This window comes from Brachyhypopomus gauderio, chromosome 17, assembly GCF_052324685.1.
Source record: "Brachyhypopomus gauderio isolate BG-103 chromosome 17, BGAUD_0.2, whole genome shotgun sequence".
NCBI lineage: Eukaryota > Metazoa > Chordata > Actinopteri > Gymnotiformes > Hypopomidae > Brachyhypopomus > Brachyhypopomus gauderio.
In genome coordinates this window covers 6,289,904-6,313,063 of record NC_135227.1, presented here as the reverse complement: position 1 = coordinate 6,313,063, position 23,160 = coordinate 6,289,904, and the positions used below count along the sequence as shown (strand labels likewise).

Below are 23,160 nucleotides of genomic sequence, written 5' to 3'. Positions count from 1 at the left end.
AAATACAACATTTATGAGGGAAATAAAAAGAAAGTAACAGTACTACTGAAGCGGTTTATTTTGAAATTGCTCTCTAGCTGCAACATTGGTCACTGTTCTTTACCCTCTCTGAGGTAACAGTAGAAAAATAGAACAAGTGGAAAATTCATTACAAGAAATGCAATAATATATTAAAGTACAAGTACAATCAACATACTCAATCAACTGTATCAAACCACATGTCCAAGTATTTTACACCCCCCCCCCCCCTCCTCCCCCTGCATACATGAGGCAATGTAGACAGTTTTGCAACTGACCGATGGACACAGGCTCCTAAGAAGGCTTGCATAGGCTAAATCAGTTTAGGAAAGACATAGCCTCTGCCAGGTAAGGCACAGACCTTTGGATGGATGCAAGAATAATCCCTGAAGCGCTCAGATCTCAGGAGTTTTTTTTTCCCCAAATGTTCAGCCAACTGCAATGTGTTATCAAGTGGATACAAGTGTTTTTTTACTGGTTATTCATGTATATTCACCTGTGCTCTTGTGCTACTGAAGTAAGTCATTGACGAGCAGCATTTGCCTGGTTAAAGGGCTTTTCCACAGTACAAATGAATAAAGGCTAGTAATTACGTTTCCAATTAAGTACTGGCATTTTCAATGCACGGCATATTGTAACCCATTCGCACTGGTTCACTCAAGCTAGCGTTCAGTGATCGTCCCACAGCCAAACTCTGTTGAAGTCATCCGTCTAAAGCAATAATGTGCTAGGGAATGTATCATTTTAACTTTGTGTATGAAAACTTGTCACAATTTAAATTTACCACACACACACATTTCATGTTCAAGCATCAAAAACACCTATACCTCTACTTTCATATTGCAAACATCAGTAATCAACATGCAGTCTAATGAAAAATACACAATGTTTTACTTAATTACAATGCTGGTGAAACATGAATGGGGGAAGCTTCCCTCTCCCCATTTGGATTTCAAGTGACCTAAAAATATGACGATGTCCTTGTAAGGATATGGGAAATAAAACCACAGAGGAGCTGTACACTTGTTCTACACTAGGTGGCACTGTGAGGACTGACATTAGCAGCTTGGGCTCACTGCAGTGTTCAGTCCATGCCCTCTACACATATACATTCTACTAACTAGGAGTTCAATTATGCTGGATTAAAACAAACAAACAACCATCATTAAGTCATCGGAAAATGAGTAATGGCTTGCAATCAGTCCATGGTTTCTGAGTTGAACCCCAGAGGTAAGGCCACTGGCTATCAGGAGGTGGTGAATTCGAACATGCAGCATGGTCTTTACAGTACTGCAATAATTCTTCTCAAGGCTGGTGCTAATGTAAATATCGAACAGTCCTGACTGATTGTAGATACGATGAGTTGCTTTCAAGAATGTAAATGTGCACCTAACGTCTTAACGTATTAAGTTATTCCTCATGTAGTCATTCAAAATTACAAGTTCACATGATACACTAAGTGTGGGTGACAACCTTTCAATCCCAATCAAGTACTGTAAAACAGCAGACATTTCCCCTCCATACATGTAATTACTATGGGAAGCTTACAAGAAATGAAAAAATGATGATTACAGAAAGACTTAAGAAAACTAGGACTACCTGGACTGCCCTCAATACATGGTCGTCAAGCCCATCATAGGAATGTTTCACCATGTAAAACATCTCACAGGTAAGGATCTTTTTGTATGGGTTTAGAGTTCAATCACACTGAAGTTGCAATCGGCTGAATAAAAAAAACTAAATGTTACACAAGCTGTGTCAAATTTCTCGATTTTACATTGAAAAAGACCAAGACCAAAAAGCTCTTGAATAAAAAACAGGTCCTAACTTTGTGGTACATTAATTAGCCAACCATCTATGGGAAACAGTCCCTAGCAAGCAAAGCAGATCTGATCCATTTCTGATGTACTGACTGCAACAATACCATGTTCTTCATTGTTCAAATTGCTGTGGGTATTATTTTTTAGGTTTTATATATCAGATAAATCACAGAATACACATATACAGTGAATGTCATGTTTGATATGTTAATCTAAGAGCTAATTTGATGTGCATAAAAACTCATTCATCTTTCACTAGTTCATGCTGCAAATTCACAACGTTCTCAAAGGACAAGGTTCATTTTTGGACACCCTCATATCTAGTGTCCATAACCAGCCATCACTGAAGGGAGATTTGGCAACCTGCGTAATGACCTTGGACCTTGTTGTAATTCCCTTTTCATTAGCTCATTTAAAGTGCAGATTTCTTATACTGGTACTCTGGCTTGCTGGGCGATCTGTGATCCCGGCTTACCCCCGTTTCTTCACTACTGTTTCTGTGGTTCCCAAGTCCGCCAGAGGGATCCCTCATGCCTCCTGTCCCATCTGAGACAGGACTATAATCCTCAAACGGGTCAGCACCTGCCCTCGAAGGCACAAGACCACACGTCAGGTCCGAGTCTGCCACCAAGCGCCCGACGGGCACAAGAGTGCCCCCTACCGAGGGTCCGCCGGAGGACGTCTGGGCCAAATCCGGCCTTTGGCCCAAAACGTCCAGATGAAAGGAGTCAGATGGCTGCCCCAGCCTGTCCTGGGAGTGTCCTGACAAGGGAGTGTCATGGAGGCAGGAGACAGGCAAGCTGTTGAACGTGCCTCTGCGGTGGTTGTACAAGTCCGGGCCCGCGTAGGGGGCCGGTGGGGCATGGCTGACTGTAGGCATGTCAGGATGACTGGAGAAGTCATAAAGGTCTGGATACTCACACTGAGTTTCTGCTTTTGGCTTGGCAGCGTGTCTCTTACAGGGCAGGTGAGCATGTGAGCGCCTCCCGCTGGGGCAGGGCCCGCTCGGGTAGTGGGGGACCGAGGAGGCCATGCAGGGAAGAGGACGAGGATGAAGAGGGAGGTCCTGAGCTTCACCGTGCTCCGACAGGGTCATGGCCGACACCCCGAGGGCGATGTCCGGCATGTAATCACTCATCACAGGCTCCAAACTCTGCAAAAACAGACCCAGACATTTACACCCAGTCATGAACAGTCATGACTTCTACAGATAAATTGTGTATGTCCACAAAACATCAGCGGAAGACAAAATTCCATCAAAGTTTTATGTTTGGCTGCCTCTTTGTCCTGTTGGCAAAGAAGTTCCGAAGTAGTTGAACTTTTGATCTCTTTTCAAAATCAAGTATTTATTTTAAAATAACCTTCTCTTATATTTATTCATAATGACTAATTTGGTCATTAGTACCAAACTTCACACCTATAAATGTATTTGATACAATGCCAAAAAAAGAAGAAGCACTTAAATTTGTCAGATTTTAAACATGAATTAAAAAAAATTATAAATGACTTTTTTTTACTGCAGTTAAATGTGTTTTTTGGCATATTCATTTTAGATATTCGCAGTTCGTATGTATGCATGTATATAGAGTAGGATTTCTTTAATAAACACTAGCCTTTTTTAGATGACACTGTTTAATTAAACAATTCAGCAGTAGGTCTGAAAAAGCCTGGATATGTGAAGTCCTAAGCGAAGCGATACCGCTGCAGACGCACACCCATGTGGTACTCACCCCACATGACTCTGTAGCCAGGGCTTGGCCCATGCCCTGCGCGGTGCCGTAGTCCTGGACCTGACCGGGCCGGGGCCCGGAGGAGGCGCCCGGCCGGAGTGGAGCGTGGTTACAGGGGTAGGAGAAGGAGCGGGAGGGGGGTGGCATGGGTACCCTGGGCCGCCAGCTGCCCCTGACCTGGGCCTGACCGGGCGGGTGGTACGGTGGGGGTGGCGGAGGCAGAGGGGGGTTAAACCCTCCGAGTGTCTCCAGGTCTGCGAACATGCTGTCCATGGCGGGGGAGCTATTCACTCGGCAGCGTCCGGCTGCTCTCAGACCGAGGAGTGGACTCTCGTCCCCGAACCGCTCCTCCGGGAAGAACTTGTGCGGGTTCTGTCAGGACAGGTAGCGTAAGGAGGCGTCAGGTTACATACGCAGACGAATAACCCTGTTCGACATCTTTAGTGTCATTTGTCACATGCTGCCTAAATGATTGGAGATATTCACATTAGATTAGCTTTTTTTGAATGAAGTGTGACAGTGAGGTTGTGTCAGTGTCCCGGGGCTCAGACCTGCAACAGCTCAGCGGCCCCGTCGGGCAGGCCGAACTCTCGGAGGACACGTAACTGCAGCACGTAGCTGACCGTGGCCCCTTCACCGCAGTTCAGGGCGTACGCCCTCTGAACCTGCTCAGTGTGCCTCAGCTCCTGCAGACGGCAAATCATCTCCTTCACCACCGCTAGCCGCGGCACTGGCACACACACACACACACACACACACACACACACACACACACACACACGGTGAGAGGGAAGGACATTAAGGGACTTCAATTGTTGCATTACTGTACAAAAACATATCCTTGCCGAAGTTCGTAAAGATAGAACGTTCACAACTGTCAATAGGACTCTTCACATTCTCTGTGTCTCACTCATCTGCTAAATGACTCCATGCTTCTCATATCTCTACTATCCCTTATCTGCCCCAGATAAAGCATCAGATCCTGAGTTATGCCCCAGAAATGTCTTTGGCAAACATTCCCTGGAGAAACCACTCTGTCCAAATCAAATGCTTGTGTGATGACCTGGGTCCGCCTCTCACCTGGTATCTCATTGGCCACGACAGAGGGGGCAGCAGTCTGGCTGCCTGTGATTTGCTGATGGTTTATGACATGGCAGCACTGGGGGACTGCATTATTAACCATGTACAGGGTGTCAGGCACGTTTGACATGCGCACCATTCTCAGTCGCACCAGATCGGTCTGTTCCACCATCATCTCCTCCAGCACTGACTACAAACACACACACACACAGTGCAGATCATACTTGCAGACACGGATGCAGCGTATTCATTTCAAACACGCTGTGCAGGTAATATACATCCCAGGCTGTTATTAGGCATGTCAGGCGTGTATTAGGTGGTGGTGGTAAACACCTTTGCTTCCTCTACGTAGGGCGTGAAGAGTCTCGGGCGTACGTAGATGCCGGTGTTCTTCTGTCTCAGCCAGGCGTTGGCCTTCCCGCCCTCTGACGTGGGCAGCATGTCGGACGGGGGAGTGCTGATCAGACCACGCTTCATCTGAGACGGACACAGACATCTCAGCCAAGCCAGCAAACATCACCTCACTCAGGAACGCATGCTTATTTCAGCCATCACTCACGGGCTGTGTGTGTGTGTGTGTGTGTGTGTGTGTGTGTGTGTGTGTGTGTGTGTGTGTGTGTGTGTGTGTGTATCAGACACGGAGAGAGAGACAAGTGGGAGAGATGAAGTGATTAAAGCCATTTAGGGCCACGATTGGTATCACAAGTGCGATAAGCTTAGGCAGGAAGATCTTATAACAAATCGCAATTCAGTGTATATGCAAACCCATTCGTGCAGACACTCACTGCGTCATTCAGGACGTCGCTGTTGGCCGGGAGAATGTGCTCCATACGCACATAAAGCAGCAGAGGAGACAGAATCTCCTTCAGCTCCTCCAGGTCCAAATCTCTCCTCTTCACCCCGCGCTTATTCACACTGTGGGCTGTGCCACTCAGCAGGTTGGGCTCTGACACACACACACACACACACACACACACACACACACACACACACACACACACACACACACACACACAGAGCATTAGCCCGATATGATGTTCTGTAATCTATCGGGCTGTGTTACAGAGTCTAAGACGCCTTTTATCTGAGGGAGAAATATGCACAGAGGTGGGGGAGGGAGACCTCGCAGGGTCGCTGGGAACAGCAAACTCACCTCGGTCGGCCATCCTCCTAATGAGCTGATGCTCGCCCCACTTTATCACATACTTCAGGATGTCCTGCTCGCTGGCCTGTGAAAGAGAGGCTGGGATGAGGGGAGGAGCCAGCGAGACGCACAGTGACATCACGCACAGTGACATCACGCACAGAGACGTGTGAGGAACACGGGTCAGCGGGGAGGCTGTCTGTCCGTCTGCTTGGAGAATCTGCCTCCTTTCCTGGGTTAGCGTGTACCTAAACCCCTTTCAATGGTGTGGCTGGACACGTGTGTGTGTGTGTGTGTGTGTGTGTGTGCGCGCGCCTGCACGAGTGCGTGCGAGCGGGTGCATACGCACACCTGCGCTCATCGTTCTTGAGGTCAAGTTTAATGTGCAACAACATTTTGCATAGGCCCACAGGTGATATAATCAGATATAATCAGCGTCTCTTGGTATAACTCAGATTAATTACAAAACCCAGAGGAGAGTGAATCATAGGGTCAATCTGAAACGTGAGCACAACGGCTAGTGCTAGTAAATTCAGCTACGCACAAGACACAGAGATAGACAACAGATGCCATGAATAGCTAATAAGATAATAAGAGTGACTAACGAAGGCAGGTACAACGTGCCCACAGGGATGGTGTTAAGGGGATAGTGTTCAGCCTGTAAACTGCTAAGGGGAGTGTTCAGTGAGTAAGCTGTTAAGGAAGAGTGTTCAGTGAGTAAGCTGTTAAGGAAAGTGTGTTCAGCGTCTAAGCTGTTATGGGAAGAGTGGTCAGCATGTAAATGGTTATGGGGAGAGTGGTCAGCGTGTAAACTGTTATGGGGAGAGACTTCAGCATTTAAGCCACCACACCTGTAGGTAGTCAGACTGGATGGCTGCGACAAGTTGATCCTTGGTTAGCTCATACAGTACTTCAGAGGTCATGACCTGGCTGAACTCCTCACACAGGAAGTGCATGGCCTGCCTGTGGACCCACTTCGAGCCATATGGCTGGGAGCTCCACTTCAGAATGGAGACTAGGGACTCTAGAGAGATGCTGTCCACAATTATGTCTTCACAGCCTAGAGAGAGCAAGAGAGAGAGAGAGAGAGAGAGAGAGAGAGAGAGAGAGAGAGAGAGAGAGAGAGAGAGAGAGAGAGAGAGAGAGAGAGCACAAGTGAATGAGACTCCAAAAAGCACTGGTGTCAGCAGCTATGGAAAGTACTGCCTATACTCTCTGCCTGTGGTGTTTTTTTCTCCCTTCTTAAAAGGCTGCATTTCCCCTGTCTGCGGTGTTCTGAGGTTCGCCTCCTGCACACATGAACTGCACGAGGCTGGTGGGGCAGCAGGAACAGCTCTGCCCTGTTCAGCTGCAGACGCTCAGCAGTGCACGCCCACAGCTCGGCACCGACCAATCCCATCGAGAGGCTGTGGGCGTGGAATGCGGCCACCGCCGACTCCAGAGGAATCTGGGTCTTTTTTTCAAAAGCCTGAAGCTCTCGACACCCCGCCCCGCCCCTCCCGCCAAAATCACCACCCGCAAGGCAGTCCTGTCGACGGCCGCGCAAACGGGGAACGTGTAAATCTGAACTGTGGCTACACCGAACCCCGCCAAACACGCGGAACGGAGCCGAGCCCAAGCAGGAGCACCAGAAGTGCAGATTCGGAGAGGAGACGCTGCCCCAACACCTCGTCTTCCAGGTCAAACATACACAGTAACGCGTTCTGCTTCAGTTCCTCTGCGGCCGTCTCCTCCCAGAGCCCGTGATCACCTTCACACCTTCGGACTGCACTTCCCTTTACCAAGCCAGGGCCCCATCCCCCGCCCCTACGCCGACACTGAGGTGACGGCGAGAAGAGCTCGCGGTTTGGCGCTGAGATCTACTACAGATACTGGTGGTTGGGGAACAACATAAACCATCAGAGGATGTAGAAAAGTTCGAAAGGCAGCTGCAGGAACAAAAGAACCAAGTCAAGAAAGTCTTGCTTAATACACAGAAGCACAAAGAGGAAACTTTCTGGTATGATAAAAGTGATGTGGGAGGTACACGTTCGTTAGGAGTGAAGTTCTGCTTTAAGCTGCCCGGTTCCCCCCTGGAAACACGGCATGGGCCGGAGAGAGTGGCAGTATCACCGCCCTTCAGGGGATTTTCAGCTTCACCACAGACTTCTCGCAGTTAATCATCACACCTCTTCTCCGATTCCACTTTTAATAGCAGAGGTTTCTGCTGCAAGATACAGAGCGTCCCACTCCTCACAGAAAAAGTAAAGTGGAAACACCCCCCCCCCCCCAAGAAACAGAAGACGTGATTTCGATGGCAATGTCTGTGAGGAGACTGATGTGCAACCGAACGTACATTCCACGGTGCCTAACGCACGATGCATTTCTAAACAACCAAGCGAGCCGCACATTTCAGCATCAAGTCTTAAGCGCGGCAGCGTACCACAGAACGGCCTTTTCATGAGCAACCTTCTGCAAATAAAACAAATAAGACTCATTTTTAGTTCCCGTTTGTACACAGGCTTTTCAGCGCAGTGCTAACCAGACAGGGCTGCAGTGTTCTCCGGAGGGTGCTCTAGCTGAGGAAGGTAAATTAAGACTTGGCATTATGGAAACTGAACATGTGATGGGGAAGTGGTGTCTCATCTCTTCCTCCATCAGCTCCCCCTTCTCCACACACACACACACACACACACACACACACACACACACACACACACACACACACACACACACACACACACACACACACACACACACACACACACACACACACACACATCCAACTGCTAATTTATCAGCTTTGCTCCTCTCCGCTAAGGACACCAAAGTAAGGCTTCTTGAAGAGAAGTGCACTGCGGCTCCAAAACCTTTGCTAGCGGTCAACAGACATCTGAGAATTCACTGACCCGTTTGCCGTTGCACAATGGACACCAGAAGACACATTACACTAAAATAAGTAATCAATTAATGAATTAATGAAGGATTCTTCACACAGACTGAAGTGACGACAGACACCGACCAGCCGCGTTTGCGCGTGCCAGAAGGCCACTGTGCACCGATGTGGGTGATGGTGGCACCTCGGGGGTTTATGGACTCCTGCCTGTGGGGGGTGGTTGGGGTTTTATTTAACCTGCTGCATGTGCATTTGTCTTTGTCCATCACTGAAAAAAAGCAAACCACAGATAGCATCTCCTGGGGAAACCCCTGCCTGTGTCCCAAAGCCACATTTCTGCTCATCATCTTCTAGATCAAAGTTCACAGGTGTGCAAGGAATGGAGGGGCAGAGAGGGCAGGTGTAAAAAGAAAAAAACAAAAAGATGCAGACATACCTACTGGCACAGGCTTTCAGCTGCATCCTTTGGGAGCAAGTGGTGGAAACTAAATTAGACCGCCACAAAATGACTGACCGTCTGTGTAACAGGGGAAGGATTTAGCTGAGCAATCTATAATTTAAATTTATATACTTGAAATGTAATGGGTGCATCTTTAACATCGGTTCACTGTTGCAATGTGAGACATGGGTAGCTGAGAGATACAACACTCGCTCCTCAGGAAATCCATCTCTCCATTATGTAATAACAGGGAATACCAAGACATCCTGATGATCTTTTAAATCCCTCTTCTGAAAGCTGTTTGTAAGGTATGTTGCTATGGCAATGAAGCTTTGCTAAAAAAAAAATTGAATTAAAAAAACCCAGCACAGTATCCATAGGGACAGAAAAACCAGGGTTATATCAAGCAAGCTAGCTGGAAATCAATCCTGCTTTGTGAGACTTAAAAAAGAACTTGCATGCCTGTATTTACAAAAACAATAACATCACGTGCTTGAACAGCAACAAAAGATTACATAATTTTGTTGTTTCTATAAGGAACCTGCCTTGAACATACAGTTCCACAGCTACAGACAAGCGCGCGCGCACACACACACACACACACACACACACACACACACACACACACACACACACACACACACACACACACACACACACAATCAATACAGACATCTTAACCAGTTTATTCCCATGTTGCCTTTCCCACCCTAAGCATCTCCTGTTCTTATTTACGCAATTAATTGCCTGTGATTGACTGCACCCACATGGGGCAGCACCTCCACCCTGAACCAATAAATTCTTGTATCGATCAGTTTGACACAAAGGAAACTGCAGGCAGCCAATCAAAACAGATCAAAAATAAATGAGGCAGCGCTCCAACCGATAATTACAAAAACCATCCGCTGCGGAGGATGTTGGGAATTAGGGCAAGATGTTTAAAAAATGGAGAAGTAGAGCCTCCCGTGTTTTGGTCTGTTAGTTTTAGCAGCTAGAGCTGGCGTGTCCGTCACGAAGAAGTGTGGGTGCAGGACGCGGTACCGGAGCACACAGCACAACGTAATACACATCCACCATCCGCACGCGTAACGGCCACCGGTGGAACGTGAAACCAATTCAGAGCGTACATAACCGGCAGAGAAATTTGGCCTTTAAATCGGATGTGCGTGTTCACACTACACACAGAGATAAAAGAAACGGCCGTGTCGTGAGAGAGAGAGAGAGAGAGAGAGAGAGAGAGAGAGAGAGAGAGAGAGAGAGAGAGAGAGAGATCGGGCGTACAGTCCAGGTCTTGTTGTGGTTTTGTTGTCGCAGGTTCAGAGAGCTACACGTTCTTTCGTGTCGTTGCATTTGTTTCTTGTTCCTCAAGAACAAATGATCCAAGTTACTGATTGTGCTCTATGATATCTGCTTCTACGGGTCGAGCTTGAGACAAGAGTCAACAGAAACCAGAACAGGGAAATGACTGAGCAGTGGGAAGAAAGGAGGACAAGGTGAAGACAAGAGAGGACAAGAACACCTTTAGTTATGAACAAGTCCTTGGAAATGTCCATCACAAATACTGCCCAATAAAACATTATAATGTCATAACAGATCAAAGAAGGAATTATGTAAATATTAAGGAGTAAAAGGAGCTTTTCCCACTTTGTAAGACCCAACAGGGCTCCAACCACAGGCTTTCAAATCCTCATTATCTCACGTCAGTCTGCAAAAACTATTCCCTGCATGGAACCGCAGAACACACAGCACTGGAACAGCACACGGTCCGGTAGGGTCCAGTGAGTAGTCCTTCACTCTCCTTTAAGAGACACTGAGTTTGTGTTCTGCACAAATATATCCCCCCCCCCCCCCCCGCCCCCCCGGGATATAACTCTTCAAAACCAGACACAAAACTTCTCTAAGCTCCCCGACTACACAGGAAAAACCGAAGGACTGTTCTAAATGGAAAAGAAAATGCTGGTGTATCATCAGCAACATTTATGTGCTGACATAATCCTTGCCAGGCTTTCCTTTATAGTATAATTGTGTGTGTGTCTGTGTGTGTGTGTGTGTGTGTGTGTGTGTGTGTGTGTGTGTGTGTGTGTGAATATTGAGGAGCAACTTTACCTTGAGCCAACATGCTGAACTCCAGGAAGAGAGCGATATGGTAGAGCTCCATGGCTTCTTCGGTGCGCACGGACACGGCGGGCTTCGTGTTGCTACTGGCGGCCGGCGGGCCTTGCACTTCACTCAGGCTGCCAGCGGAGGCGCTGTTGTGCAGCACCAGGGCCAGGTCTACGGCGTCCGTGTACATGCAATGCAGGATGACGCGGGCGTACTTGCGCGGGATGATGGACTCGTCCAGCACGATGCGAGTGGGTGTCTGCAAGGCCCTCTCGGTTATCTCCTCCCCGGTCCGGATTCGCCGCTGGAGAAGGTTCCGGAAGAAAGGTGAGCGCGCCGACAGGACGGCTTTGTGCGCCCTCAGGTCCTCCTCGTTGGACGGCGAGCACGTGGCGGTGCTGTTCACCATGGTGCCCCCGGCCACGCCCCCGCCGCTGATAAGCCCCGCCCCATCGTACACTTCCGCCATTTCAGGCTCGGATCTGAAGCTGAGCACGGAGTCGTAGTAGCACATGTAGTTGAACAGGGTGCGCATGTCGTCCTCCAGGGGGTTGGGCGTGCCAAACTCCTCGCTCAGCTGCCGGAGGACATCCATGTTCCTCAGACGCGTTTCTGGCTCGCCGTCGCCCAGGCCCCTCCCTCCTCCCAGTTCACCCGTGTACAGGAAGTGCAGCAGGGCGGAGAACAGCGCCACGTCCATGCCCGCTGTGCCCACATCGAGCAGCACCTCCGCCCCGCCGTATCCCGGCGCCGTGCCCACCGAGGACGACAGCAGGTTCTTGAAGAAGGGACAGCGGGCGGCCAGGATGGCCCGGTGGGCTGCGAAGCAAGCGCCGCGGAACACCAGGTCCACGTCGGTGCAGTGCTTGTGCCGGAACAGGGCGGCCATGTCGGCACGCAGCGTGGCCGCCTCGGGCCGGGCCAGGCCCGCCGCCAGGCTCAGCTCTTTGAGGGCAGCCGTGCCCTCGTACTCCTCCACGAGGGCGTTGGCGTCGCGCACGTCCCAGCCCGACAGCAGCTCACGCGTGTGGCGCGCGTGGTCGGCCGAGCGGCCCGCCCGCCTCCGGCGAATGAGGCGACGTTTCAGCGTGGCCAGGCCCGAGGTCCTCTTCTTACGGTCCGGCGGCCGCTCCAGGCTGTGCAGCTTGGGCTCCCAGGCGTAGCCCTGCTGGGAATACAGCGACGTGCCTGACAGACAGACATGAAGGACAACAACAGCTTCAGTGAGAAACCTGCAAGGCTAGCATTTTTATTTTATTTTTTATCTTCTCTGTGAGTTTATAAGAATTTTTGCTTCGAAAGTCAGAAGTTCTCTAAAAATCTCCAGCCATGCCATTTAGGCAGCGGGAGTACATTCTCCTGGACTGAGCAGACCTGATAATGAGGTGCTTCCAAAAAAAGCAAGCAGCTCCTGCAGGCTTCAGCGCTACATTAGCCAGCTCCTTTTCCTAATGGCTCCAGTGACACTCTGTTAATCACAGTCTGCAGGCCTCATTTCACTGGTAATTGAACTGTGTTTTCCACAGTGGGGAATTAAAAAGCATTACAGAAGTGCCAGTGAATGTCACAGGCCAGGGTTAATCATCTGAGTGCTCCATGTTCTGAAGTCAGACACCTTGATTTGGGTGTTCCTTTTGAGAACAATCCACAGATAAGATGGTTTGAGTTTTGTGGAGGCCACTGATGATACCACAGACATCTTAGAAACAAAACCTTCTTTTAATACCTTCTTTTTAAATTTTTGCATCATGACATATTTTCAAATCATATGGTCTTAGCAGGTCTTAAAATTAGGAAAATACACCCTCAGATGAATACCACCACATGACAAATTACACTGTGTCATTATTTATTTTAAAAAACCAGGCCAAAATGCAAAAGCAGTGTGGGAAAATTAAGTACACTCTTAATTTAGAGGGATTAAAAGGGTCAGCAGCAGCCAGAGGCTGCTAATCAAACACCCTTGATTAATTACTTGTTAGTAAGTGTGACCACCTCTATAAAAGGAGAGGTTTTGGCAACTGGTCTGGAGGAAGTGGTATGGAGCGTTCAACACAATGGCAAACATTCAAAACAGTTCACTCTACAGTCCTCGGTTTGCATGTTAAATGTTCACGTTCATGACTGTACAATTATAAAGACTGGACCAGTACATCTCGTTTGGAACGGGTTGCCAGGACAAAGCCTCTTCTTTCTAAAAAGATCGTGCATGGATTACATTTGCCAAAAAACATCGGAAAAAAACCACAAGACGTCTGGAAAAATGAGACCAGTAGAGATGTGGAGCCATAATTCACAGTGCCTCAAACCAAGAACAGAATATCAGAAGAGTACTGCGACAGGACCATGAAGCCAAGCACACCCGCAAATCTATAACAGAATGGCTGCGAAACAAATGGACCGAGGTGGTCCAGTCAAAGTCTCCACACAATTGAAACGCTGTGGATGAACGAGTGTCCACGAAGCGGAAGTGAAGCAGTGTTGTCGAGAGTGGGCCGAAACCCCTCCAGAACGACGCGGGTCGCACAGGGTCAAACGATTAGTTCGGGTTATTACTGCTACAGCTGTTGACTCATTGATGTGCACTTAGTTTTTCACACATGGATTATCCATTTTAAGACCTGCTGAGGACCAGCTGGGTTTTAAAGTATATCTTGATGAATTAAACCACGGAATTCAAAGTGTAGTTTTTCCAGATCAGTACGTTAGTGGCTGCACAGCATTTTTTACATGGTAATATTGCATTGCACAATAACAAGACACAGAGCTTGTCCAGATGCAGGAGGATATTCTAGAATGTAGATACCTCAGTTCTAACTAGTGCATTCCTGCTTTCTGGATTGCAGTAGCAAACCCTTGAACCAAATCATCTAGATCTTCAATGTTTACTCACTCAATGTTATCCTGAAGAGTCATATGACTCTGCCCCTATTAAGCATCAGAATACACTGACAGAGAAACTATGTAGAAACCGTAGGGAGAAATATGGAATTTACTTCCAGTACATTCTCACACTGCTCACAAGCAGCGTCTCCGATTGTAAAAGACACCTTAACGGATAAAGCCGATTTCCTTCGTCGTGTTGGCAGTTGTAGCAGCTGCATTGTTCAAGTTCTCACCAATGAAGGTCTGCTGTGTGGGTACATTTCCACCAAAGCGTGGGGAGCATGAGTGGGGGTAACCGGAGGCGCTGGCTCCCATCTTCCTCCTCCTTCCTCCTCCTCACTTCTTCACTTCCGCCCGCACGACCGCCCTTGTCCCGTCGTCATGACGGCCCAGCGAGGCACGCCCCCCTTCCTCAGCTGCCGAATCCGCCGACTTTTGTCCGAGTGGGACTCGCTCCGAAAGCCAAGGCCCAAACAGCCATGCCTACAGCAGGAGAGAAGGTGTTATTAGATACTAATAGATATTAGATATTAACAGGCTGCCGTGTGAAACTAAATCAGGCTTTTGATTAGTTCAATAACAAACATTACGGTAAAGGGTGGTTACCGAGAAAAACAGCCAGGCATCAATGGAACTGTGAGTCTCAATTAATGGGAGCTGATTTAATTACTAGGAATCAATAAGTAATTGGCCAAATGATATTTCAGGGAAAAACCCTATTCTGTTATCATTATGAAGGCCTGGCGCCTGTGTCGTGTGTGTCTGTCCCAGTGTTCGTGAGTCTGCCCGTATGTGTACCGAACCCCTTTTTCCCGTTTGTTCCTCTGTGTGTAAGTGTTCCTGTTTGTGTGTTTGTGTCCGTCCCGTTAAATGTGTCTAACATGTTTTCCCCGGTCTTCCCAGGGAGGGTGTTCTAGGCTGTTCGTGGCGGACTCTCCACCGAGGGCGGTCATCTCCCAGACGCAGGACTGGGCGCTTCGGATCCGCCCATCGACGTGGGTTCAGGGTACTCTGTCCTGTTGGCACCCCGGGACGGGTAGTGCCCTTGGTGGGGGCGTCTGTCACGTTACGGTCCCCGAACCCTTCCTTTGGGGCGTGTGTTAACATTGTCTGCGTCTATTCGTCTGCGTCAGTGTAGCTCCGTGGGTGTGGGTGCGTCTTGTCATTATCCGTCTCACCTGTGGCTCATCTCGTCACGTGGGGTTGATGTGGTCTGTCTATTTAATGTGCGTTCGCGCAGTGTCTTGTGCTCGTCGTTGTCTATGTCTGCACGTTGTGTGCTGAACGTCTTTTATGTTGCTCGTGCGCTATTGCGCAATATATGCGTCCAGAATAAAAGTGACTGTGAGTGAACCACCGGACTCGTGTCTCGTCCGTCTCTCCGGCGCCACCGTCACACATGCGATTCAACGACGAATTCTAAACTCTATTTGCTGTCTGACCACATGAACACGAAATTTCTTTTCCTGAAGGACAAACGTATATAATATGAATTTAAACTATATATTCATAAATAATTAATAACCTTCAAAACCTGAATGATATTAATGATGGTCCTATAAAATAAAATGTCTGTGCCACTTTCTTCTCTGATATCTTAACCACTTAACAGTGTTTGTCACCGCTGACTGAACATCTGATGGTGCTTCTGAAGCCCATCATCTTCCCTCTGTGGCGGTTTGTCTGAGTCCCTGAAACAGGACCAGCGGATCTGATCCACGGTCACTTCGCACGCTGCTAATTGAATCTGCACTCAATCAAATGGTCCTGGAGCTTCCAGCCATGGTGCTGTCTGCAGTTCAGAGGCGAGCTCCATTTCTGGGCTCAGGTCCCAGCGGGGTGTGTGTGTGTGTGTGTGTGTGTGTGTGTGTGTGTGTGTGTGTGTGTGTGTGTGTGTGTGTGTGTGTGTGAGAGTTCTCACTGAGGAGGACAGCCAGGTTCCTCCCACTGGCAGACCTCCCAAGCTTCACAGGTGTGGGTCTCTCCACTCCCAGCCTGCCTCCGCTGGGTCAGATCAGAACTCCACAAGTTGGCCATTACTAACTTGGACTAAAATGTGTTTAGGAAGACTAAAGGTGTATTTTAAAGATTGATTTCCACATAGTGACAAGTCTGTAGTCCATATAGCCTAATAAACTTCCATATAGCCTAATACTTCATTCAACAACTCTTAGTTTTTAACCAGTGATGAGTGGTTTGTTTGGCAGTGGACAAGTTGGTTCAGTGAGATTAAACCATTACAAAGTGGGACAAACTGAGAAATTATGAAAGGAAGTATATGAGTATAATGAAAGGAAATTTAGTCGAGAAATTATAAATAAGATATTGCGTCACAAACGATGCAAACGCAGCTAGTGTTTGTCAAAACACTTACGTGGGTGTAAATGTTTATGTCTCTGCCATGCAAATAGTAATTAAGTCCAAATACACTCCGTCCTCGGTCACACTGTAGGAGAAACAACCAGCAGAGCACATAAATGCCATGAGGTTCAGTGTCACCATCCAGTGCTCCATTGACTTGTCAACTATTAATAATTATATCACTTATCACTTACATTTTTGACTTCTAGATTCATAAATTGATTTCTGCTACTTCCATAACTTATCCTGTTATGTCTATTACAAGCACAAAGGTTTGTCTGTTTCAGGTGGTGTGAAATCACACACACACACACACACACACACACACACACACACACACACACACACACACAGGAAGGTCTGGTTTAGTTCAGGCGTGCATTCGCGTTGGTTCCTGCTTCTCATGTGTACACGAGTGTGTCTGGGTGTGTATGTATGGGGTGCCGTGACAGTCCTGCTCAATCTCACAACCCCTTCAAGGCTTTTCTTCAGCTCTCCATAACTGCTCAGACACCCCCTCCCCACACACACACACACACACACACACACACACTTAATCACGTCTAAATCACATCTACTCTCCCCTCACACACCAAGGCCTGTATACTTCAACAAAGCAGGGGCGCAGAATTGAAAGGATCAGTTATTGTTAAGAGGGAACCGCAGTGAATGCAGCTACTGTAACTGGTTTTGGGTGGCAGCAGTCAGAAGGGCGAGTGGGTGTGGGGGGAGGGGCAGTCAGGTTAGAGGAAGGGCGAGTGGGTGTGGGGGGAGGGGCAGTCAGGTTAGAGGAAGGGCGAATGGGTGAGGGGGAGGGGCCTGCGGAGGCTGGATACCGGCTGAGTGATGAGAACAGACAGGGTGAGGCCACAGCCGAAGGTCTGAGCCTGGCCTGGGTGTGACACGTGCCCGCCACACCCCCACACACCCCCACACACCCCCACCCTACTCTCCACATGCATCCACAGCTTCCTTCATGCATGAACTCATCAGACGTTTGAAAATGGCTAAGCATCAAAGAGCGAAGGTCACTGGAACATGTTTTCTCAATAAAATAAACAACCCAAATGCTAATTTTTTTTCTTAGTCTGACAGAGAGCATGACGCATACACTAGCGACAGTAGAGTAACTGGCAAGCATAATTTACATGAATGACATGAGGCTTAAAATCACACCACACTTAGTTATATATCATATTCAAAACATGCAAAACAGGGTTGCCTTATCTACACAGGGCACATACAAGGACTGGGACTCATCACTGACTCAACTATGGGAGTATTACGGTATTCAGCACCTCCTAAAACATAACGAACTGAACATAGGGACACAAACAGCACTCCAAACTAATGACTCATTAATGACAGTCAAATGTCGCACTGATATTTTAAAAGGACTTGATTCCTTGTGTTACATTTTTGCTTCCCACCAATTTACAATTGTGTACACGGCACCCCTGATGACAGCACTCAGAACCTCCCTCAGTAGCTTCTCATGGGCTTAAACACAGTCCAATGGTGCGATCACCTAAGCCCCCCAAAACCCTGATAAATCTCCTTTTTGAACTCTATAAAAATGGCGGTGCACTCACCATACTGGTGGGAATGCTTCAGGTATTGTAGCTTTACCCAGACTGTGTATCAAACAACAGCAGGCTTTAACATCACTATACTGTTAACTATACAGCTATAACTATTTTTCTGTACAAATGAAATCAATAAAACTGGTCTTGTGTGTGTCACTCACACCCCAGCAGAACATGTAAAGACAGACAATTATTTTAAAGAAGCATGGAATGAAAAAAATAAACATATAAAGAATATGTGCACTTTACATTCTTTAACAATGCTGTACCCACAGCTTTGTGGTTCTTCAACACATGACGAAAAGGAGCAGTGATGACTTGCACTTATCTATTGATCAGTTATATGAGGCCAGACACTTCAGTGAAACACAAGATGAGGTTTTCAAAGGGAATCTCCCACTGCACCAGACGAGTTATGCACGCACCTGGAAAATCTTAACTTTGCACAACTCTGATTGGCCTGCAATATGCTTGACTAATAAAGTAATAGAAACCAGTATATCTCAGAGATAACGGCACCGAGCGCGTTTAACAGCCAGTAGGAACACAGTGAGGAGGTTCACCATGCCAGTTAGCTCACACATAAATCTGTATGCCACAGCAGATGGATCTGTGTGAAAAGGTTGAGCTGGAGTTTCTCTCATTCTCTCTCTGTAACCTCTGCTGTGGGAGTACGTTTCAGAACACTGCAGCCATGGCGGCGTGCTCCAGAGGCCCAAGGTCGGGCCAGGACGCAGAGCCGTGGGCCAAATCCCCGGGAGTGGCCGTGTAAGCGGCGGGGCACGCACCCCAACAGCTGGCTGCTGATCAGGACGCCGCCAGCATCTGTGATCGGCATGCCAGGCGGAGACGGGGCAGTTGGGGAGGGCTCTGCAGCACACACCCAGTACCAGTCCCGCACACATACCCAGTACCAGTCCCGCACACATACCCAGTACCAGTCCCGCACACATACCCAGTACCAGTCCCGCACCCACACCCAGTACCAGTCCCGCACACATACCCAGTACCAGTCCCGCACCCACACCCAGTCCCAGTCCCGCACCCACACCCAGTCCCAGTCCCGCACCCACACCCAGTCCCGCACCCACACCCAGTCCCGCACCCACACCCAGTACCAGTCCCGCACCCACACCCAGTCCCAGTCCCGCACCCAGTCCCAGTCCCAGTCCCGCACCCACACCCAGTCCCACACCCAGTCCCAGTCCCACACCCAGTACCAGTCCCGCACCCACACCCAGTCCCACACCCACACCCAGTCCCACACCCAGTCCCACACCCAGTCCCAGTCCCACACCCAGTACCGCACCCACACCCACACCCAGTCCCACACCCACACCCAGTCCCACACCCAGTCCCACACCCAGTCCCAGTCCCACACCCACACCCAGTCCCACACCCACACCCAGTCCCACACCCAGTCCCACACCCAGTCCCACACCCACACCCAGTCCCACACCCACACCCACACCCAGTCCCACACCCAGTCCCAGTCCCACACCCACACACAGTCCCAGTACACCCAGTCCCACACCCAGTACCAGTCCCACACCCACACCCAGTCCCACACCCACACCCAGTCCCACACCCACACCCACACCCAGTCCCACACCCACACCCAGTCCTAGTGCAGAGGTGAATAGAGAGTTCTTATCCTTGTGCTCAGACGGTGCTGTTGTCTCGCCCTCTGACAAATGACACGAGGGCACAAGCAGGCCGCTCCATGGCATTAAACATGAGCTAGTGGACGCAATTAAGCCCTGCAGTGATTGTGCTTTCATTACCTGCCGTTTTCAGGTTTCAGTCATCCAGGTCATTACATTTATTGTAGTAGTAAATCATAGTGTCTGAACTTTCTAATACGATAGTAAAATTGCAATCTTGAAGACCTTTTGTCACTCTGTTCAAACTGATAGCCACAAAAGGTCTTCAAAATAATATTTCCAGTTCAGTCACCTTCGCTTTCTACTATTAGATATTAAACAATATGACAATGGCACCATATAACGTGTCCAATTCAGCCTATTGTTGCCGCTGTGCTGTTTTTTTTTCAACAGGGACGTCATGTTACTTCACCACAAGCCAGAAAATGGAAAACAGCCAAACGTTTCCTTGAGGTGAGAATAAATACCAGCCTCTGCGTGCAGACACAAGCCTGCACGGGGTTCAGGGGGGTCCGGTCCACACTGTGACCCACACCAAGAGTTCCAGAGAACACCCAGTGCAAAAACACATCGCGGTGGGCGGAATGTCACCCTCGTTCGGTGCAAAAAACCACAGAGATAAAGACATGGATTGCAAGGTGGCATGAGAAAACCTTGAAGAAATTACTAGGCTAAGCGTTGAATTAGACGCCACAAATAAATGAGATGCAGTATTCAACAGGCAAGAAACAGAGAATCTGCTAAATGAATGAACCACAGTTACTGCTGTTAACAAGTGATACTCCTTCTGTCGTGATATTGCGTCATGCTGTTTGAATAGCTAAACTTGGATTGGACATTTAACTTTCTCCAGGATGTTTCTGGTCACGAGTTGTTCTGCACCAACAGCTCTCTATCTGATGCAAAACAGCAAACCGCTCCGAGTTTATCACATGCACAATCGCCAAATAAGACCATCTGCTTAGAATTCAGAGGAATTTCAGATAAACAAACAACCACGCATGTGCCTCAAACACATGGGTGGCACAAGGGGCACAAGGGGCATGTCTGCACACTGACTACCACTTCACTGAGCTCCTGCCTGAGCAGAGTCTGAATGATGTCATATAAGCGGGAGGGGCCAGAGGTGGGAAGCAAAGTAAGACACTTTAGAGGACTTGTATCTCTGGTGTATAAATGCACTCCCAACTGCATTCTGGGTACATAAGTGGACACGTGTAAATGCTCATGCAATTTAACATGCAACAAAGAAGCTTTTCTTTTGCCGTTTTAAAACCACCTAGCCTTAATAAATGTTTTTGTTGACAAAAGAAAAGGAATACAGCCGTTTAGATGCTGATTCTTGATTGCAGGCATGCACTGTTCATGTATTGGTCACACTGGACTTTTAAAATCGCTAACCACCTCTTAAGGAAGAAAAAAATTGCCCTCCGGGGATACGGTGCTTAAAGAGAAGCTAGTTAATGGGACAGAAATTCAGCACCTCACCAGCTAGACTGGAATTTACACAGCTTTCATCCTTTCAGTACCAGTCCTTTCCTACTGAGACATTAAAGGGAAACACTGTGCTACAAACTGTAACTGAATGGTGAGTTTACCAGCAAAAACACTCCCTATCTACAGAGGATAATTCATTCTGATGCAAAAAGCCCCGTGCAGCCGGTGTGACACAGAGACTGCGTGGGGGAGCCTCCCTCAAGGTCACTCCCATTCTCAAAACTAGCATCTATGTGGCATGAGGTAGCCCAAACGGAGCATCACAAGACAAGAGGGGGGCTCGAAGGGGACATTGGGCCAAATAAAAGAACACTATGGTGTGTGAGGGTGGGGGGTCACACTCCTTCAGCACAAATTAATAGTTATTAGTGTAAATGTTAGAGGATTTTGCCCCATGTTGGACCATATTATTGGAGGTCTCTGTCTCTTTTTTTTACTCACTTGACCTCTACATGTGACAGTGGTGAGATTACTTTACATTACGCGATGAAGCACGATATGCTAAAGAAATGATAATAATGACAACTTTGTTCACCTTTAGTCGCATGCCATCATTAGTAAGATAATTACGTGGCAGGATCTTCTGAAGTTCGCGTGCACCATCCATGCGCGCGTGCACTGTCATACAAAGCAAAACCAAAAGGAAAAAAATTCCCACGGAAATCTAGCGTGTGCCGTGTGAGTGATTTTCGTTGCGTTAAGACGACTGTGGAGGGAAAAGCGGATAATAAATAAGGACACGGGGGCCACTGTCGTAAAACAACAGGTCCCAGTATCTGCACACAATGACTGGATCAGCTTGCATGCGAGTGCAAACAGGATGCACGGTGCAATTGTCCACGGTGCAATGCTTTCGGCATGCAATCTGGACACTTCTGTCAAATATTATAAAAAAAGGGGGGGGGGGGGGCTACATCGCCGCAATATATAATGACGACATGCTTCCCATATTTCCCGTTGCAGGATCAGCACAGATACAGCATGCCCGATCTCATGAGAACTGTACACACAGGATCGCTTTGTTTGCACGGGCACGGTCCTTCTGCACCGACACGTCCCCGCTGCATGCCCGGCAATCTGCTATTCCTATTCTCTCCGCCTAGCTGGCTGGCTGATCGTCACATGGAAGTGAGGAGACCGTGCAAACGAATCACAAGATCCAGCAACAAACGCCGAACCCCCATAACCCGGCGATACAAAGAGGCAGCATCGGGAAACAAAAAAAACCTGATGTGCTCGTTCGGTTCGAGAGTCCACGGTTCAGCAAAGGATCAGATAGCTAAATAAGCTGCAAAAGTTCAGTATTACTCAAATGAGAACCTACCTTTTCAACTAGAAATCATATTTTTCCCCCCTTCGCGCTGATCCAGCACTGATCGTCCTGAGCTGCAACCCCGAGTCTTCCTTGCCTGCAGCTGTGAAGTTTAGAGATCCTGTCAAGAAACACAAAGCATCTAGCCGAACAGTTCGGGTACCTTTGGCAAACGTGATAGCGATCAAACAATCTTACGACCGCTTAAAGAGCTGACTTTTTCTACTTGTTTGCCTTTAAAAGCAAAGACGTTTTTTTGTCGAAGTTGGGGTTTATGGAGCAAAGCGTCCACAGTCTGCTTTGGTCGGTGTTGTGGCCTATCGCGAATGACGTTGCTGGGTCCGTTTCAGGAGCGACTCTGCCGGGATTTAGACTTCATGTGTCCTTTGGCTCCACCCAGCGGTAGGTTTATGTATTACACTTCGCGTCTCGTTGACAAAAGTAAGAAAATATTCTACACTCCACAGACGTATTTTTCGTTTTTACCTGAAAATGACCGATGACACCAAATGTTGTATCCTTCGATATATTTTTCCTACTAAAAATCTTTCCTACTAAATAGTCTACCGCTTTTAAACAAAGATGAACCAATATATTAAGTGCAATGAATCGAATTGTAGGTATTTTCATTATTACTATACTTAT

The 23,160-nt window shown here is 48.1% G+C and overlaps 1 protein-coding gene across 2 annotated transcripts; it reads right to left on the bottom strand.

Annotated features, from left to right (window-relative positions):
• Positions 1-40: 40 nt before the first annotated feature.
• Positions 41-22,860, bottom strand: LOC143480255 (BTB/POZ domain-containing protein 7-like). 2 transcript variants are annotated; one of them, XM_076977841.1, is made up of 12 exons: positions 22,528-22,860; positions 16,470-16,541; positions 14,329-14,578; positions 11,213-12,397; positions 6,644-6,852; positions 5,802-5,877; positions 5,434-5,594; positions 4,982-5,125; positions 4,649-4,838; positions 4,120-4,298; positions 3,569-3,940; positions 41-2,991 (listed from the first exon to the last, which is right to left on the bottom strand). In XM_076977841.1, exons 3-12 carry the CDS (start codon positions 14,408-14,410, stop codon positions 2,251-2,253), a joined length of 3,339 nt encoding a protein of 1,112 aa, XP_076833956.1. In that variant the 5' UTR covers positions 14,411-14,578; positions 16,470-16,541; positions 22,528-22,860; the 3' UTR covers positions 41-2,250. The 2 variants fall into 2 exon arrangements, with proteins under 2 accessions (XP_076833956.1, XP_076833955.1); XM_076977840.1 differs by lacking the exon at positions 16,470-16,541.
• Between the last annotated feature and the right edge of the window lie 300 nt (positions 22,861-23,160).

Coding starts and splice junctions, on each gene's coding strand:
- LOC143480255 (XM_076977841.1), bottom strand. CDS start 14,410: ATGGGAGCCAGCGCCTCCGGTTACCCCCACTCATGCTCCCCACGCTTT. Junction 6,853..11,212: donor GTTCAGCATGTTGGCTCAAG/GTAAAGTTGCTC, acceptor TGCTCTCTCTAG/GCTGTGAAGACATAATTGTG. Junction 3,941..4,119: donor GGGCCGCTGAGCTGTTGCAG/GTCTGAGCCCCG, acceptor CTGTCCTGACAG/AACCCGCACAAGTTCTTCCC.